Consider the following 20,022-nt stretch of genomic DNA (forward strand, 5'->3'; position numbering starts at 1 on the left):
GACCTCAAATGCAGAGAGAAATCCATGCACAGCGAGAACATGCAAACACAGAAAGGTCCAGGAATATTCTGGCCACGAGGCGATGATGCTCAAGTTGTTAGGAAGATTGGCAAGTTCTCGGCTTCCAGGTGGACAAGTGGAGCCACACAAAATGGGATTATTAGACTTTTGATTAGTCTTTTGTGTTTTACAGGATCCAGCTTGTTTTAATCAGATCCCACATTTTCACCTCATTGTAAGGCTGAAGAAAATGTTTTTTTGAATGAGGGTCCCCTCCACACGTTCAATACAATTATGATAAAGAGGCAGGAGAATAAAAGGAAGGATTTGTGTTAGTTTTAATTGCTATTATTAATTGTAACCAAGTCCTATGATGGGAGGTAGTTTTAGTGAGCTGCAACAGGAATCAAAGAGCCTCCAGCTCCAATCTGCTGCCACCTGCTGGTCAGAAAGTTGATGCAGTGGAACGCACCATCACCAGAGCGAGAGGAAACAGGTTTGAATCCTTTCTTTGGGGAAATTTCCCTGTGCGTGTATGGGTTTTAAAATGTCTCGGATTGGTCTGGGAGGCTTTACTGTGCAGAGACAGATGTTTGACAGAAATAACGTGTTAGTTCCACTTTACCTCAACGTGGACGAATGAGTAAAGAGGATGGATGAATGTGCAGGTCGGGTCCAGCTTCACTGTACCAACCCCTGCTTGTTTTGAGTTCGAGAAAAGCCACGGACACACTGTAGTGTTAAAATGGACCACTTTACTCTTGCACGAGACATCCATAGAATACATTTTTTTTTAATAGAAAAATAAAATTGGCTGCTTTTCAAGGACATTCAAATGTAATGGTGCCCCTATTATTTTATTTCTAAAGAACTCAAGCCAACGCACACAATTCAGAGATGGATTCTGAAACGCTCATGTCCATTCCTTCAGCAGAACACACATTCATTGAGCTTAACTTTTGGTTCATGTGAAGTTTTTTTTCCTTCTTTTCGTTCCTATTTCAGAAAAAGAGACAAACGCTCGTCACAGTCAGACATGAAAAACACTGCAACTTGCAGCGCAGCGGTTTGTGGATCCAGTCAGGAGGTGCAGACAGAGAGAAGGTCCAACGGAGGCAGGAACCATGCATAGCCATGTTTTCAGATAAACAAAACCCAACATAAATAAGTCAGACCAGCCCGCCACAACACCTGCAGTGTGTTTACTTGAGCTGTGACGGACGAATCAAGAAACTCTGTCTGAACCACATGAAGCCCTCCAAACCTTTTCCTTCCAAAATTACCTTTTTTTTCTTTTTTTTAAATATAGTTGTTTTAAAGAATTCTCTCACACATAAATAGCATCAATATTGCTCATTAGAAAAACAAAATCAAAACAAGTACATCTCACATACTGGCGTTTAAATCTACAATGTGGCACTTCATTGGCCGTAACAAAGCTAATGTGATGGCAAACACAAGCATTAGTAACCCAACGTGCCCCGAGAGTAACCGCTCCAAAGCTTTGTCGTCGTTAGTTACTGTAGGTCAGAGAAGGATCCTGTCACAAGCAAAAAGCTGGTCAAATTAACACCAGGGTACTAATTCAAGAATTAAATTATACAGGGAAATGGGTGGCGTCAGCTTCCAATCACACAAGTCAAAACAAAAGTTAATTGAATTAAGTGTCTATTTACAGATAAGTTTTACAGATCGGCTTAATTTAAATGAAAGTTCATTCATCTGCACCATTTGTTTGAGAAGCGAGGATCATGTTGCTGGTGACTTCACCAGCCAATTCATCTCCGTCTTCCTCCTGAGGGGAAAAGAACATGAAGCCAATTATGTAGCCTAAATTACCTCACTACAGACTTGTAATTAAATAAGGAAGTAAAAAAGAAACAAAGACGCTTTACCTTCTTCAGCACCACCAGCAGGTCTTTGACAGTGGACATCATCGAGCCGACCAGCTTCCTCAGCTGGTTGTGATAGAGGGTCTTCTCCTCCTCCACAACCTTCAGGGTCTGCTCAGTCTGACTCAAGGTGCTCTTCACCTCCTCCAGCTCCTTGGACAGAGACTTGTTGGCTTGCTCCACCTGAGCTTTCGCCTTCGAGTCTTCGTCTGGAATGAGATGCAGCAGCAGGTCAGAGACGTGATCATAGTGAAAACGGATCCAATGACACTTTGCTCCAGCTCAGAGGACGGCAGTTTGTATCATCAGAAAAGCTGCGTTTTCCTCGCATGTGAAACGTGTGTACGTTGTGCATGTTGGAAGCAATGTGTCAGTCCACGTCCCAGCAGAAGTCACGGGAAGAAAACTGCAGAATTAAGTGAGACTGAGCATCTCTGTAGCAAAGCTCAAATTGAGTCAGATCACTGTCCTGGAAGACTACTGACACAGAGTGTAGCCTGCAGCCAGGGAGGCGCCAGGGAGACAAGCACACGATTCAAACTGTACCCATTTTGGCATCCTGGACCATCATCTTCTGTTCGATCTCCTCTCTTGCTTTCTCGCTCTTCTCCAGTTTCTGCATCATGCTGCCGATGTCGACCATGGCTCCATTATACACAATCAGATTACTGGACTCACTGGGCTCAGACTGAGGACGAGTCTTTGGACTGGAAAGTAGTGCTCGGTTTCCTGAGAGAGAAAAGCAAATGAGGTTTCCTGGACTGAATGCAGGTTTGATTAGAGGCTGTATTTAAAATACACGGAGGAAAATGCTCAGTCATAACGTTCATTTTCACTGACCTATGAGGTTTTCTATCTGGACTTCATTAAAGGAAGGGATGGGCTCATCCTTTCCCCTGTCGGTCAGCTTTCTGTAGTAACAAGACTCTCGGACCACCGGTTTGTTTAAAAGCTTCTTTATCTGAAAAACAGATGGTGAGGAGTTCCACGTCAGCGGGAGGACGGAAAGTATGAAATGTAAACAAGACAGACGAAGAAAGCGCCGCTCTGTGCGTCTTCACCTGAGCACGAGACAGATGCAGCCCCAGTGTGTACAAGATCTCCTCCAGGTCTCTCTCCAGCAAGTAACCACAGTGACTCTGGTCAAAGTAGACAAACGCCATCAGGAGCTCCTTGTTGTACGTGACCATCTGCTTCTTCTCCTGGGGTAACAACAAATGTGTCAATGGGACATCTTAATCACTCCCTCAACATGCCAACTAAACAGCTAAAGTACCAACCTTGTCCTTGGAGGACCGCTCCTTTGATGACTTCCGGTCATCCTTGCGGTCTTTCCTATCTCTGTCATTGGAGTCATCGTCATCTTTATCTGAGGATCAACACAAATACCAAGTTGGATTTTGTCTCTTCAATCCGTGAAAGCACATAGAGAACTAGAAAAAGAATGTCCTCTAATAGAGGAGAATTTTCTTCACTTGAGCTCTCAGAAAGTGAAAATGGATCCATCACAAGTTCAGCGTGGTGCATGATTTCTCATCATTGACCAAATAGTTTTAATAAAAGCTCAAAAGCAAATCAGTTGAGTTTCATTTGTAGTAAATGGTGTGTTGAATACCATCATCCTCGTCATCATCTGCATCTTCAGCCTCCATGGGGTCGTACTCTTCAGCGTTGGCTGTGCTCCCGTCATCCTCGTTTTCCTCCTCATCTCGAGATTCTTCTTTTTTTATGATCTTTTCATCACACTGGTTTAAAATAAGTCACACAATTAAAACAACATCGCCACACATCGCTGGTTGACTGACTGCACACAAGAAAGGTCCGAGAGGCTTACCTTCCTCTTCTCCTCGTCATCTTCTTTAGTCTTCTTTGTTACGGGTTCTTCATTCTCCTCCTCTTTTTCTTTCTTTATTTCACGCTTTTCACCCTCCTTCTTCTCGGCCTCCTTCTTGGCCTTCTTCTCTTTCTTTTCGTCTTTAGTGGGAAGGGCAGCGAGCGCCTTGTATATACGATGGCCAAAGTCTCTCTGAAGCATCTCATTAAACAGCTCCGCAAACAAGGAGACCTGCATACAAAGAACATTGTTGTGTTTTCAACCTCCGAAGACGAGAATGTGATATTTCACTATGTCACACATGCACTGTACATGTCCTTCTGGTACAGCATGAAAAAAACAAAATAGTGTATTGCTGACCTCAAAGGAGTGCTCCTTGTTGTCTTCCAGTCTGTAGTCCAGCAGCACACTCAGGGACATCACGCTGCAGTCAAACTTGCCGTTCTTGGCGGCCCAGTTTGGATGTACGATTATGGTGGGCTCGTCGGGGAGGATGTAACGTCTTTCTCTCCTCTGCCGCTCCAGCTCCTCCTGCCTCTTCCGTTCCTCCTCCTTACAGAGAAGAAACCAGATTTTAAGAATTCAAGAGAAAGTGCCACGAAAAGGTGGTTCTTGTCTGACAGACACGGTCTGGTTGAGGAGTGGGCAGGTAATTATCTCAAGTGGTTTAGAAGTACTTATTTTGTGATTTCTTATTAAGACGTTGTGTCTTCGATAGGCCATAGTGGAAACAAATATTACGAATCCACAGGCCTGCCATTGTTGTTGATTCTTCATATTATAACTATTTGTGTTCAGAACACTTTTTTTTTTTTAATACCTGTGTACTGAAAAATAAAGTATTTCTGAAGTATATTTAATTCACAGTAAAAGTACTCAAAATAAATCTACGCAAATGCCGTGTAAAAATGACGTTGCTCTCCGAGTTGATAACATGTCTGTGTACCTCTCGGTCATCCTCGATGCGGGGCGGCTCCTCTTCTTCTGGAACTTTAATCTCGGGCTTTTCGGGCTCTTTGGACTCTTCGACCTGCTCCTCCACCTTCAGCTGTTTGGTGAGGCGAGCGATCAGCTGCGACTTTAATCCCTTCGAGCTGAGAGTGCGACAATCAAGCTCCTTTCGCAGGTCATTCACCTACGACGAGAGAAAACAGAATGTGCTCTTCTAAAAAATCATCTGGAGCAGCACTTCATTTGATTTCCCCTTGTTTTTTTTAATCTTACCTTCATTGATTTGGGGTCAAGTTTAGCCCAGTGGGTGGGGGTGCTTACGTCCTTCGATTCGTCGTCATCCTTGTCCTCCTCCTCCTTGATAAGAAACCATGAAGATAGAGACAGGAAGAGGGAGAGAAAGAAGTGGGAGAGCAAACAGTTAGCGTGCCGCTCATGGCCTCGGTGAGCTTTCAAGTTGATCCGTGCAAGAAGCAACGTCTCATCTGTCTTTCATTGCCTTGTCCTAGTGAGCTCTCGACTGTGTTATAAGTCCACTGCTACTGAAGCATACACAGGGAAGCTCTCTAGCTCTTATCAAAACCAACAGAAAATGCCCCCCAGCTGCCAATCAATCAATCTGTGGAACACAAAAAAGGTAAAAATCAATGAGAGGTGTGTCCAAAAGGTGTGTGGATACATCAGGTGAACTGAAGCTGGTCTCCAAATGGAGTGAGGATAGGGTGGCCCTACCATGCTCTATGACTGGGGTTTTGTCATTTAAGGGTTTTATACACCTACATCAGATAGGAGCCATCTGTCCTTCTGGCCAACCCACTGTCCTGGAAAAACCAAAGTCTACATATAGTCCAAATGGAAATGTAGAATACAAGAACAGACAAGAAGCAGGACTTTGGGGAAGTTCTCTTTTCAAAGTCAGACATTATCAAATAGATGTGAAAATCATAGAAAAAAAACCCAAAACATTTCTACAACAGACACGTTATTTACAAGCAACTGACTCCACAGATTCCAGCCTGTTTAATCGATTGTGGCTTCCAGTGTTCAGCTTGACCACTGGTTTCAATTTAAGGACGTTGCTAAATCAAATAGCCAAGCACACAAATTCGGCGGCTGTTGTTCATTAATTCACAGCGATCAACATGAATATTAACACCAGATTGGCACCCAATTATGGGGTGTTGAAAGAGCTGGAAGCTGTTTTACCAGCTGCAACTGGGGCCTACACGACACAACCTAGTCTCTCTGCTTCCACTGTGTGTGTCTGCTGGATGTGAGGGAAAGTGGGAGTGCTGATGGAGGAATGGAGGAGTTGGAGCAGAGGACACGGGGAGAGGTGGAGGAGTAAACAGAAGAAGTCTAGGTGCGGTCTGGTGGAGCAATAATTTGTCTCGTGTTTCATGTCTGTGTGAGACAGGTGAGGTGCGAGGCTCTGTGTCTGAAGTGTGTCTGGGGGTTTGTTTTTGTAATTCCTGTGCCTTCCTGTGAGAAGCGGAAATGAGAAGAGAGGGATTAGCGGTTCAGTGCCTGTTCTCCATCCGCCTCCTTTCGCTCGGCCGACAGCTTCTCAGCCAGCTGCTCCCGGAGTCGCCGTGACAGCACCTCCCACTCTGAGCGGGTAGGAAGACAATGCCAAACATCCGGAAGAAACAAAACCACTGTCTCCACATGAGCAGGGACTGTCCGCCCCTTGTGTGTCTCCTCCGGCCGGTGATAGCGAATCTCTGCAAAACGATACCTGTCGCAAAGGAAGAAGGCGCATTGGAAAGAAACATTCTGGTCAGGGCACAGTATAAAAGGCAGGCCTTGCTAAGGCCGGCCTTCTACAGCTACTCCCTCCCATGAGGTCACTGAATGATCGTACTCATTACAGTGACCCTCTTTGTCCCACACAACACAAAGCATTGGACAAATGGACCCAGTCTGCAGCTCTCCAACTGTTGTCACAGGTTATGGCAGCCACTTTCAGAAGGTTGACACACAAATCACAAAAAAAATAAAAATCAATCAATCAATGAATAACCCCCTCCCCCCAATTCAACCCCTCTATAGCGCCAGCCAATTATGGATGAGTGTTCTGCGCTTAACCTAGGATACACTTAACGCACTACATTAGAGAGACAGAGTCAACAGGACAGTAAAAGCCAGTTAAATATGTAAGATATTTAACAGAGAGAACAGAAAAATAAACTGAAAAAAAAAAAACATGGCAGTGTCTTCTGGTCCAGGCTACTGCTTCCAGCCACCAAGTCCATGCGTTTGGATTTTAAACACAATGAAATGCATGTGTATGTCAAGAGTGTGACAGAGAGAGAGAGCCAAGACAACAAGAGACGGGAGGCCAAAAAATAACATTGCACAACAGAAACAATAAGGATAAATAATAAAATTGCAAATTAACAGCATAATAATCATTAATATAAAAAGGAAAACAAAAAAAATGTCACTTTGGGATTTTTGTTGCACAAATGAAAGGGTGCAAACAAAACACATTAAGGAAAACAAATATATAGGGAGAGTCATCATGCTTACCACTGAGTACACAGACTAAGGTCTATGCCCGTGAGTGCCTTGCAACAGCGGATCGCTGTCTTAATAAGGACCGAAGGATCCTTCTCCGGGTCGGCTCCATCCAGAGAGGGAGACCAGTGACCGCCAATGGCCATGGCCTCATCTTTTCCTCTCATGCCCACCAGAAACTGAAGGAGAAAGACAGACAGGAACAACGGAGAGCCGTAGAGTAAAGGGTTAGAGGGAAAGTGAAGTGACAATATAGATTAACGGGTGGAGGGTGAAAAGAGCAAAAGATGGGGACAAAAGAGGGAAAAGAAAAAAAAGGTTAGCAGCATGCCTACATGACCAAATCTCTGAGGTTCTACAATCAAAACAAACACCTGAGCTTTTTACAGCGAAGGCCCGACATTAGGCAGGACATTTACACACTATTTTCAGCAATGGAGTAAGACCATTACTTAATTGTCTGCTCTTAAGCATCAGATCAACATGGGAAAGATTTGACATACCTTAATGAGTCTAGCAGGATGTTGGAAGGAGTCTCTGACTTCCTGAGTGTCCTCTGCCAGAGCACAAGACTTGTGATAGAGCTCCTCTATACTGGGGTTAGCTAGCAGCATCACCTGAGGATAACATAAAACACGTTGAAGTTATAATCCTTCAAATATTATTCACATTGTTTGCTACAACAGACCGTAAGATACATTTTTATAAGTGTATCTCCCTTAGAAAAAGAACTTCACATGATATGTACAACGTGCATATTCATCATTTTATTGTTAGAACTCTTTAGTCAAATTGTCTACAATCACTGATTCCTACTGCAGCTGAAAGGAAGATTTGGAGATCAACACTGCAGAGAGATAAAACAATCAGACGGCCTCGAAAAAAAAGCATGGATGACTATTGAAGTTATTTTTAAATGAGAATCTGTCATCCTGACACTGATGTGTAACAATTTTAACCAGTTACTTCAATTTTAAGCACAAGAGCTTTAAAAGCCAGCATTAACCTGTCTGAGAGGCTTTTCCTTTGTCTCATTATTGTGTTCTATGCATTTTGGATTTCATCTTGGTGTAGTGGTTTGCACTGTCGCCTCACAGAGAAGAAACCCCAGGTTTAACAGCAACTATTCATTCGATGCATTTCTCCCTGATAGTCAGTCATACCTTAGCACTGTAGGTGTGGTTGGCATCAGGAGGGTCCAGTACAGAGGTGTTCTTTGCCAGAGGGTCCACCTCTTTGTGCAGGATGTGGAAGTTACAGGCATTATTAAACTGGAAAGGTCGTGTGAGAGGAAAGGCATCCACCCACGTGAAGACAGCGTCAAAGAAGTCACTGGGAATGTAGAGGCTTTGATAGCGTCTCCTTAGCTCCATCATGTCGCAGCAGGAGCTGAAGAGCACAGAGAGAGCGATTCTTAAAATACTGTTGAGTTTTACGCTCGAGTTCTCAGAGCACTGCAGCTCTCTGATGTGTTGACAGTTAGCAAACATAAAACATCCTTGAAAGGCTTTATTACCCATCTAAGCTAAACTTGGAAAACTGGACGGTGTAGCGTGGAACCACCCGGCGAGGCCGCCTTGGGGAGCGATCACGCCTCGGTGAACGATCTCTGGAGCGTTTGCGTGCGGGCGATCGTTCTCTTGATCGTCTGCGGTCACGGTCTCGGTCTCTGCAGAGTAAGGACAGTAAAATGACTCATCACTCCAAAATACGAGCAAGATGGCAAAGACGAGAAAGGAACACAGTCTAATCAATACCAGTGTGATCGAAATTAAATTACCTGCGTTCTTCTTTAGTCCTCAGGATGAGCTCTGGGCCTCGATCATTGCGTGTTGGGAAACGAGGCGGAGGCTCGATTCGTCTGACAGGTTGAGGCTGTGGCATCATTCTCACTGGGGGCTGAAGTAAACCTCCAGGAAACACATCTGGAAACAAGGGAAACATACAACATTGCTGATTTAATCATTTGACTACACATATATATCTATTTTATTAAAACCGTGATGACTGCCTGTGTTGATGGTTCTCCATTCAAATCAAATCAAAAAAAAATGGAATCCCAGCGATTCCAGGAATGGTACCTTTGGGTGGAGGCTGCGGAAGCAAAGGCTGTGGAGGGTTTTGGAGCAGGGGGGCTAAAGATGCAGCAGAAAGTTGGGCCTGCAGGAGGGACGGTGGGGGAGCCTGGGTTGGAACACTAAAAGTAGTTGGGGGAGGTAGCGACTGCAGCATGTTGGGAGCGGCCTTCATCATGTTTGGAGGTTGAGGCTGGTTCTGCAGAAAACAGCAACAGAGAAACACAAAACGGAGATGAGAAGGTGTTCGACCGCCGACCTGAGACAAGATTTTTGTTTAAATAACTTCACAACAAATAAGAGGAAAAGCTGAATGAAATCTTGATCCTGATCCTCGGGTTTTGATGGAAAAAAAATAGTAATGAGGGGAGTTTAAATTGATGTCTGTGAACTTTACTCTATTTTCCATTCTCATCCATTCACTATTTTTGTTTCATACTTGGTCTTTCATGAGATGATTCACCAATAAACCAAGAAGCAAAGAAAACAAAACAAAAAATGCAAGAGAATAAAATTGAACCAACAGCAAGACCAGAGGGTGTGTAATTCAGTGAAAGAGGTTTACATTCTGTCTGTTGTCTGGAGTGGAGTGCATGTCCGAGTAGCGCAGCTGCATCCCCGGGTCATTGTACAGGTTTCCGAGTTGTGGGGAAGGTTGAGGTAAAGGCTGCTGCTGATGCTGGGAGAGACAGAGAACACAGCAATCAAGAAGAGACAAAGGAACAAGGTTAAGACCCAACAGGCCAGAGAGGCAGGAAATAAAGAGTACATGCTGTTCTTCCAACCACCTTATATTACTAAAGTACGCAAGGGTCACTTCAAGTAGGGTATTGCAGTTATTCTTAACCAAAGACAAACTCTCAGTAGCAGTTGAGAGGCACAATGTGACTGTAATGTCATAGTAAATCATTTGGAAACACCAAATAAATACTGCGAATGAAGACTCTAAAAATACAAAAGTGTAGGGGTTCATGGTTGTCATGCTGAAACACAATAAGATATTTACTGTGCGTATATAAATGCTTTTCCTAAGCTCTGAGTGCAACCTGTGAGTGTTCTTACCGACTGATTTGCAAGCTGAGGTAATGTCTGGATGCGCTGGGCGTTCCACTTGAAGGGCATGTTGGGGTTGTACACGGCCTCCACCAGGACCCTGTCTCCCACCTGGGGAGTCTTTCCCTTCACAGCACTAAAAAAATCAAACAACAATTTCAATCATTTTAAAATGGATGAAAATATGATTACTAAGAAACTCTTATGGGTGTGCGATGGGAGCACGGGATTTGACAAGTTCAGGTTGACAACAAGGCACGAAAAGATAAAAGTCTTTTTCACCTCAGTTGAAAAAAGACATCTTCATCTACAAAGCCAAAGGTGTCATGTAGCTTGTTGACGACACCCGTGAAGACTCTCTGCTTCTGAGGCTGCGTCTGCTGTTGGTGGCTCGAACGTGGTGTTGGATAGGAAACCGTTATCTGGGCTGTTTGCTGAGGGTTGGACAGGCTCAGACTGGTAGGCAAGGCGACAGGGGGCTACGTAAAAGAGAGAGGGGATAAAAAAAACTATGAACAAACTGTAGTTTAATTTCTAAAGCTATTTAAAAACAAAACGTGTAACAAGTCAAATACAATATGGCAAAAAAAAAAAAAAAAAAAAAATCAGTTGTTTTTTAAAAAACGTTTGTCATGTATAAGTACTTAAATAATAGACATTAATACACAATACTGCTTCGGATATTATCTTGAGCCAGAGGGTGGATGATTTTGAGCTTTACCTGAGAAAGGAGGGCCTGTTGAGGCTGCGGAAGCTGCAAAGTAAAAACAAAAAAGCCCCAAATTAACACGCCGTCTCCCAAATATAATCCATCGTCCTAAATGTAATGCGATACCTTGCGGCAACATCTATCTACACGTTTGTGTTCAGTAACAAGATTCTGTGGAAGGGAACAAGTCTCATGTTGTGCTATTTATAGACATGCTGTTGCTTGCATAGTCATATCAGCTTCCGTGAATATGCTGGTTGAAAATATTGAATTTCCTTGATGATATAAGCCAGGCATACAAAGAATACAATTTGACACATAGAAACCAACAGTCATGCTTCACCTGATGAGGTACATTGTACAGTTGTTGTGGGGGTTGCTGCTGCTGTTGTTGTTGTTGTTGTTGTTGTTGTTGTTGTTGTTGCTGCTGCTGCTGCTGCTGCTGCTGCTGTTGCTGCTGCTGCTGCTGTTGATACTGCTGCAGCGCTGTATTAATCTGGGACTAAAAGTGAGAGAGGAGACGATCAGAAAGTGTTACATGCCTTGCAGGCAAAGTGTAGGGACTGCTGACTGGGCTCAGGGCTACCGCTTTGTGACTGACCTGCTGTAGTGCTGCTGCAGCGGCTGCTGCTGCCTGCTGCTGCAGAGCAGCAGTTTGCTGAGACAGCTGATAGTTTGCAGCAGACTGGTTGCTGAGAGAGGCAGCGGCCAAAGCCGACTGTTGTGAGTAAACAGAGGGAGATGCTCCCAGAAGAGACGGCTGCTGTACTCCCAAAGCTGCAGAAAGAAAAACATAATGAAGACCATAGAATGGGACTAAGCAGCAACGATGAGTAGCGATAAAGTGCTTCTAACTCAAGCTTGTGATATAGCTTCATGAGTATAATAAATTGAACTGTAAAGAATGGCAAGGAGCTTTGTTTTACTCACAGTGCAAGCTGTTGAGGTCAAGAGACTGTCCCGAGTGGCCCGGTTGGGACACTGCGGGTGCAGCAAACTGAGTCGCCCAGGGTGGATTCTTCTGTCCCCCAAACTGGGCCATGACTCGATCGGGTTAACGGCAGTCTCTGCTCACCAGGCCAATGCGGTCACTAAAATAGCACCAAACACACAATGCGGATGTATTAAAAAATTTTAAATAAAAAAAAATAAAAAATCAAAGATAATCTCCACACACAATATACAATGAGGACAAATAATTTTATGACTACACTTGGATGTGAAATGTAGCAGGGCCCTCAAAATAAGTAACACAGACCAGGACTAAAATGAATGGAACACAGTTAAGATTTGCAGTGATGCATTTGGAGAACAGGAAATAAAAGTAAACCAAGACGATCCCCAAGGATTGGCATTACACACAATGGAGAGTATAACATGGTATAAGGACATGACAAAACATGAAAAAAAAATTTTTAATCAAGACTAGGAATTTAAAAGTCGAATCAAAGTGAGGTAATCAGCATTAAACTTTGTATTGCAGTAGAACAAACGGTAATAATAATGATATGGAAAAACCTAGGCTCTAATATTGTGCTGACGGCTACGTTGTTTATACTGAAGCCGAATCAACGTTTCACAGCTGATCGACTTTTACAAACATGCGAATAGGACTACTTGGAATAGGGACAGACCGAAAGCAGCCGTTCGCGCAGACTAACTGGGTATCGTTGTAGGTTTCTGCAGGAGTCCGGAGATAAACAACTGCTGACAAAGCAGCTCGACGGACTCCGTCCAGCTCCCGTTAGCCGCTTACTGACAGCAGGCTAGGCTAGCAGCTAGCCGAGTTCACGTCTGAAAAATGACCGTTTTGGTTCACAGTAGAGGACGCAACCAGATCAATCATTAGCACGATGTCCAGCATTGATAAGACGCGTCTCGTTGAGTCAGGGAAACACATCCCGGCGCAGCTTTAAGCCTGATAGCTTAAGGACGAAATGCAGCCGCTATCCACGGAGTGCTAACACTTAGCGCGTTAGCTTTGTTGCAGATTAGCCTCGTGCGAGATGTGATATCGAGGCCTGAATAAACCTCCGCTGCAGTGAGCGGAACAAATTGGAAAGCATTCGAAATCGATCACGGTAGCATCCACTATGCACGCAGTTAATAACCCTGATTCCAGTTGACTTAAAATATTCTGAAATAAGAAGGCATTAAGGTCTGAAAAAAACAATATAAGGACTGCTTACCGCTGATCTCTGCACCGGCCGATAAGAACGAAAAATACACTGCTGCGCATGCGCAGTAGCAAATCCACTCCACGCTCCACACTGATTTAAATGTTTCATGTTTATTATTTGAAATATTGAATGAATGGAGCATAAACTTAACATTGAGTGGCTCATTTAATTTAGTAAAGTATTTCTTGTCACGAGGGAATGCACCTGATTGATGCATCTGTCTTAAATATATGAAATATATTCTTAAAAAACTGCACCTAGAAAGTACATCTAGTGTCTATTTCTAAAGTCTCTTAAATCATATTCAGTGCACTTTTGTGAATAAATATATTGTATTGTAGGGCAATAATACTCAATAGAAAATCTTAAATGGGGCAAAAGCTAATGTATATTTTTTTAAACAGGAAATAGTCAAATATATCTAATTTAGGGTGGGGTTATGCCAATTTACCAATTTGAGTGTAGAGTTATCACGTAATGGTTTTTTGAAATTCTGTTTTTATTTGGAAGAGCACTATTTTTCACATACAGTATAAACAGCCATTGTCATTCAAGGACATTGGGAAGCATGGTTGTAAAATGTCCAGCTGATTTTGTCCATTTTACCTTTCCAGACTGGTTTTGAACAGAAACAAAACAAACAGAACAGGGGAGCGCACCTCCTCAAATCCTCAAACCATCTCATAATGTCAAATAAAGCCAGATTGATTAAGTTTCACATACTCAATCCATTTGGTCAAACTCCCAAAAAAAGATATATATTTATGGAGACTTGATGTCTTGAATTAATAAATTGGTTTCATGAGTGCCGTGTGAGGTTTCATAATGTCAAAGGATATGTAATTTGCAGTATCATTGTACTCCAACACATTCACAAACATATATACAAACTCCAAATCTCATTATTTACATAAAACAAAATTGTTTTCTACTCAAAATATATGTAGGTTGTCATGAGCTTGAATGTACATATCTAATGATGTAAGCTAAACTTCACAACTCACAATTTAAAGTGGCGAGTTAATCGACATGCCTGCAGATGCCTGTGTGTGTTGTCACCTTTTTCTCTCTGCGGAGCATAACAAAAGATTCACTCAGAAAAAAATGACTAAATCATGTCCATGAACTTGAAATCTTTAATGTGATAGTCCTTTTTTTTTGCACTGGAGAACAAAGTACGTACATACATGAACATCCTTCTGCTTGAATGATGATTACAGCCTCTGTAACAAATTTCTTTTATGGATGATGTTGTGACAAGCAAAGTTGTTCAGTAGCAACGACTCAAAAAATTTATTTAACCGTCTGCGTGAACCCACACGTTGACATAAACTTCGACAATATCTCCATGTTAACAAAATATCCTTTAAAAATATACAGTGTTTTAAGTAATAAATAGAACATGACAACTACAGCAGGGTATTATTGTTTACACTGAAAAAGTGACTGACTCATTTGCGGTACAGTATATCAGCCTTCCTTGCTAACAAAGTCAGACAGTTCGCACAGAGATTACACACGCAGGAGTACAAATTATGCAGACAATATACTATCAGGAGGAAGAAAAAACATTCTCCATTCCTATCAAGTAGAATGGTAATTTCTTGGAATAAAGCATTGGCTCTGTGTACAGTATATTCCTTCTGTGGAAGCTCATGAGTGCCCTGGTCCATGTTCAGTCTTGTAATTTGCGTTCAAGTTCTGAAAAAACCTTTGCATTGATTTCATCGACTTCATCCTCCACCTGGGGAAAAAGACAAGGGTTAGCCCTGACATCAACTCAGTAGAGCTTCTCTTACAATGCTTCTAATCGTGACAAAAACTCGGCGCTGCATTCACTGTGGGAGCACGCGATTGAAGAGGATATTAAACATTTATAGGGCATTTACTTAACTATTCGGAAACTTCAAAGACTTCACCTCAACACAAAGTGGTGCGAAAACCCTATTGGAATGCAAGGAATTATTATTCTTTCCTGCTTGCAGCTTTAATTTGACAGTAAAATCTCCTGCAGAGTAATGTTAAAAAAAAATAAATAAAAAAAAACATATGGGCTTTAGCCACCATTTATGATGATACATTATTGAGTACTACATTAAATATTAATTACTACATTTTAGAAATGCATTGTCACTTAGTGGTTTTCTGTGTACAGTGCATATGTTCAAGCACATTTCACTTACATTTTTTCCCTTTTTTTTTGAAAGACAAATGCATCAATCAGGTGCACTGTCTAGTAAAAATCAAACACTATGGTGTTTTTACCATGATAGGAAATGTTATACAAAAATATAATTATCTGAATAATTATCAAACCTATATTCTAGTAATTCTTTAAAGTTATTATTTTAACGTGATGCACAAGTTACTAATTATTTTCACATGCCAGATAAAGAGTTAAATTACATGATTTTGTTCCCTTGTCTATGTTAAATTCATTTAAATGAAGAATTTTTTTTCCCAAAACCAAGAAAACTAAAAACAGACTACTTTTATTGACGAACAAAGAGGATCAGAAATGTTTTTTTTATTTTGAAACTGCATACTTTCCAATCCGGTAGTAATAACACTGAATCTTACTAAACTAAAAAATATCTTGACAAAACTTGACTCATCTAAGAAAACAAATCCCCTCAGATAAGCGAGAATTACCTGTTCCACGTTATCCACTTCAGGGATATAAAACTGCATCATGTTCTGAATGCCGTTTTTCAGAGTGACTGTGGAGCTGGGACATCCTGTGCAGGAACCCACCAGCTTCAACTTGACCGTGCCGTTCTCAAAGCCTTTAAATATGACGTCTCCACCATCTTCCTGTACCGTAGGTCTGGTGAGTGGAAGGAACCACGTCAGTTTGTACAGAACAAAGCAGCAAACAGAACAGACAGATTAGGACCGCTATCTGTGTACAACTACCACTGACTACATTGTCAACATCTGAGTAAAGAAACATAAAGGAGAGTGACTGCAATGATTCAGAAGCTGAGCGCCGCCGAATGCCTCACGGTGCAGTTCTTATCTAAATCTCTCTGAAAGTGAGCAGTTCTGTACCTGATTCTGGTGTCCAGAAGCTCCTTGATCATAGACACTATCTCATCATCATCTTCAGAAAGACCTTCAGCGAGGAAATGTGAAGTTGAATTCAGCTGGTCTATTATAGACTTAATCTAATGTGTATCGTCACACACTTACTGCTTTCATGGTGCACTGCCCCTACTGTTACTGGGTCACCGCTCTCAAAGAACTTAGCAATGGTGTCCAAAGCATGCCGCTTAATGTCCGTCCACGCCACATCCTCATCTGCCTGTCACGGAAACAAGCAGCGTGTGTTAACTCTCCTAATAGCAATAATCGAACAGAGATGATCCGTGAGAGCAAATGCAATGCTTACTTTAGTGACTGTGATGAAGTCGGGGCCGAAGAACACACTTTTCACTCCTTCGATTTCAAACAGATCCCTGAAAGAAACACTTCATCATGCTGTTGTTCAAGGGAAATGGAAAAACAACCCGTCGTCATGAAGTTATGTTAGGTGATCGCAACACGAATTCAACATAAGATGAAATGTATTGGCAAATAAATCATCACGTCCACACAACATTTTCATGCATCCAGTTGCTTTAAGTACATAAACCACAAAGTGCTAGAAGGTAAATCTGAAATAAAACTCCGGTCACATTGTCTGCATCAAGGTCAGAAACTAAATATGGACATTATTAAACACCAAACACTAAAGCTATCTCTCACATGATGACATTGGTATGACGTATGAGTTTCTCATGTGTTTGCGATGAATAACTGGAGAAAACACCTCCATCAGCTTAAAACGGGAATTTTGCGTCTTGTTTTTTTTCACACCATGTTTTCTAAACAATAAACTTGTTATCAGAACACTCTTGTTTAACAAAGAAACTCTCATTTGACCAGGACACTCTTGTTTGACACTGTTTTGTCTTTTTTTTAAACAAAGAAACTCTCATTTGACCAGGACACTCTTGTTTGACACTGTTTTGTCTTTTTTTTAAACAAAGAAACTCTTGTTTGACCAGGACACTCTTGTTTGACCAGGACACTCTTCTAAAATAGAGTTTTAATCCCAGTACTGTAGTCCAAGCGAAGTAAAGTTTAAAAGGAAAAAAATTAAACACACATTTGAATGGTACTCCACAAATGATGATGAAGTTTACCTCCTAATGACAGGAAACACAGCACGCTTCAAAAAAAAAGGGCTCTTAGAATAAAAACTAGAAACGTTGGAGTTGTGTGAGAACATATTTGACAAACAACCTGGCTAAAGATGAACACCCAGCTGACGTTGGAGAAGGAAAGTCGAGTGTCCCACTACCCAGGACGGGTTTACCGGGCAGAAACTTCAAGCTTCGCGGATTTGGAGTGTCTTGAGTCTGGATGGAGAGATGCCTTACTGAAAGAGGTCATACAAAACAACTGCTTAGTAAGTTGGATGTTTTCTTTATTATCTGTTTGTCAGTTCATTATTTGACAATTAATTCGCCGTGTCAGCACAATGGGTTAAATTTTGACTTTGAATGTGGTGAATCAAGGCTCCAATTCCACTTGTAGCAATTAAGATGCAAGTGGAAATTACTTGCTGTAATGAGTAATCTTGTTAATAGCGAGAAGCCAAAAATACCACCCTTGACTGTAAATTTATAACTATTTCCCCAAAAGTGTACTTTGGCAACACAGTGGTTCGTACTCTTTTTTTACACATGTATTTAGATCATTTATATATCATATTTCTGTAATAGAAATGGATGTATATGATTATATAAGGCTTTCTTTGCAGCACAAGAGAAGAAAACAGGAGTTGCTGTAGCCTTGTATGTGCACAATAAAGGGAAAAGTTTAAACAGTTTGATGCTGTACAATGGCAATAAAGGACTTCTAAATACTGCACAAAGTAAAGTATAGCAAAAATTATAGTGATATAATAGTGCAAATACTTGTGTACATTACTACAGTATGTGCATGTGATGCTTCTTCCCTGTGGCATTTCAACTGAAGTGGGATTTTGCTTTAAGAACTTAATTGGTTGTTTCATACTTAACTTTCCACTATACTTTTTAGCAGATGCAGGCTTGAACTTCCAAACTTGCGACACACTTCTAAACATCCTGCACGTTTCTTTGTGAAACAATTTTACACTGATGTACTTTAAAGTCTGTAATCTGACTACTTTTCCTGGCTCTGTGAGAAGTGTTAAAACCTGATGAGAGGCCGTGAGTGTGTTGTGTTGTCTTACTGGGGAAGTGTGTGATTGTCCCCGGGTGAACTCCTCTGAAGCTCGGGGTCGTGGACTGCAGGCGGTATGAACTTCTGCTCTTCTCTGGAAATCTGACAGCACACAGAGGTTTAAACCGTCTCACACCACAAATCCACTGCCTTTTGGAGGACAGGGTAACATATCGGGCAGAGTAGATACATGAAAAAGGATTGTTAGCTCTGTGTTATACTTATTGTAGGAAACAGGCACATAGGACATTTCGAAGAAAAAAATGCCAAAGTAACTTTCTTTATTATTTCCACAAATATATCGACGGAATAGACCAAATAAGAGACACGTTTTCGCTCTGTCGCAGTTAGCTCGTGAGCCTGATAGCTTGGTGGTTTGATCGCCTTAAAGTCCGATCAATTCAGCACGTTAATATTCCACACGAAGACTACAGGCGGGCATTTGAAGAGCAAACGACATCCACAAGCCCGTCTGACACTTCTAAAATTGTACAAACCTAAACGGAGCCGTATTTCTCGCCAGCAACAACTGCTGGAGACCCCATCTCATGCGCGCCGCCATTTTGTTTGTTTTGAAAATGACGACCTCTGGTGGTAGAAGACGCGCGCTCCCGACCCGGACCCCCCCCTCTGATACGATCGGAGCGCGCTCCCGATCAGGACCCCGATATTGTATTATATCGAAATGGGCTTTTTTTATTCATTATTTTCCTTTTCTTTCTTTTCCACTTGTTTCATCTAATTTTAAATTGTTCATTCGTTCGAAATAAATAAATAAATAAACCAAATCAAATCAATAATATCACAATCCGTAACAACAATGTGAGCTTATTTTGGTTATCAACTGATGTTTAAGACAAAATGGGTAACTTTATGCTGCATCTCAGACTTTCAGTCAGCAGGATGACCCATTGAGGTAATGATAAACAAATTAGTTACAAATTTATAAAAAAAAAAAAAAAGATACATTCGTGTCCTATTAGTAGTGATGAGAATGACTCTCATTTTAAGAGTGCAAGATCAAAAACGACTTTGATAATGGACAAATAAAATCAATGGGCCCTTTGGTTATAGTCTGAAGTCCGCAATAACACCACTGATTCTTGATTGTGGAACCCATCTCTGACCTCTGACCTCCAATCACAGGAATTCAAATCAAAGGTTTGGAGTTTGTTCAAAATGATGGAACTGTTTCTATACTGTGCCTCCACGAGTGAGACACTAAAAGACACAAAACAATCACTTTGTAAAAACAAAAGTCTTTGTTTTTTTCATTACTGCTCTTTAGTTGTTTTCTGGGCACTCCCATTTCCCCCCACAGTCCAAAGACATGTAAGTGTGATAACATCTCCTGGTTGGACTGGTGATACTGCCTTTTCACCATTAAGTGTTACGATGAGCTACAGCCATTCTCAGCAGATCTTATGAAAGATGAATGAATGGACAGCAATATTTTAAACCTTTATTTTTAATTGTTTTGTCTTCTAGGGTTATTTAAGTCTTATATCGATCATTATTGAATTTCCTAGGGGCTGTTTGCAGTTAATTGTGGGAA

At 41.6% G+C, this 20,022-nt stretch overlaps 2 protein-coding genes across 2 annotated transcripts; both read right to left on the reverse strand.

Moving 5' to 3' along the window:
- Positions 1-736: 736 nt before the first annotated feature.
- On the reverse strand, positions 737-13,264 carry ccar1 (cell division cycle and apoptosis regulator 1). The gene is made up of 26 exons (XM_080481845.1): positions 13,224-13,264; positions 11,965-12,125; positions 11,636-11,811; positions 11,378-11,536; positions 11,047-11,079; positions 10,608-10,804; positions 10,335-10,461; positions 9,838-9,951; positions 9,279-9,471; positions 8,978-9,122; positions 8,714-8,866; positions 8,361-8,586; positions 7,701-7,814; positions 7,210-7,376; positions 6,205-6,415; positions 4,951-5,034; positions 4,673-4,861; positions 4,087-4,278; positions 3,727-3,957; positions 3,508-3,637; positions 3,173-3,261; positions 2,954-3,094; positions 2,733-2,853; positions 2,439-2,621; positions 1,896-2,101; positions 737-1,795 (listed from the first exon to the last, which is right to left on the reverse strand). The coding sequence occupies exons 2-26, from the start codon at positions 12,074-12,076 to the stop codon at positions 1,715-1,717; spliced, it is 3,774 nt and encodes a 1,257-aa protein (XP_080337971.1). The 5' UTR covers positions 12,077-12,125; positions 13,224-13,264; the 3' UTR covers positions 737-1,714.
- Positions 13,265-13,701: 437 nt separating this feature from the next.
- Positions 13,702-19,051, reverse strand: LOC308120896 (NFU1 iron-sulfur cluster scaffold homolog, mitochondrial). The gene is made up of 8 exons (XM_080481804.1): positions 18,965-19,051; positions 18,478-18,569; positions 17,502-17,637; positions 16,606-16,672; positions 16,407-16,518; positions 16,266-16,329; positions 15,867-16,041; positions 13,702-14,958 (listed from the first exon to the last, which is right to left on the reverse strand). Exons 1-8 carry the CDS (start codon positions 19,027-19,029, stop codon positions 14,890-14,892), a joined length of 780 nt encoding a protein of 259 aa, XP_080337930.1. The 5' UTR covers positions 19,030-19,051; the 3' UTR covers positions 13,702-14,889.
- Between the last annotated feature and the right edge of the window lie 971 nt (positions 19,052-20,022).

Source organism: Lipophrys pholis (genome assembly GCF_963383615.2).
Source record: "Lipophrys pholis genome assembly, chromosome: 15".
Lineage (NCBI taxonomy): Eukaryota > Metazoa > Chordata > Actinopteri > Blenniiformes > Blenniidae > Lipophrys > Lipophrys pholis.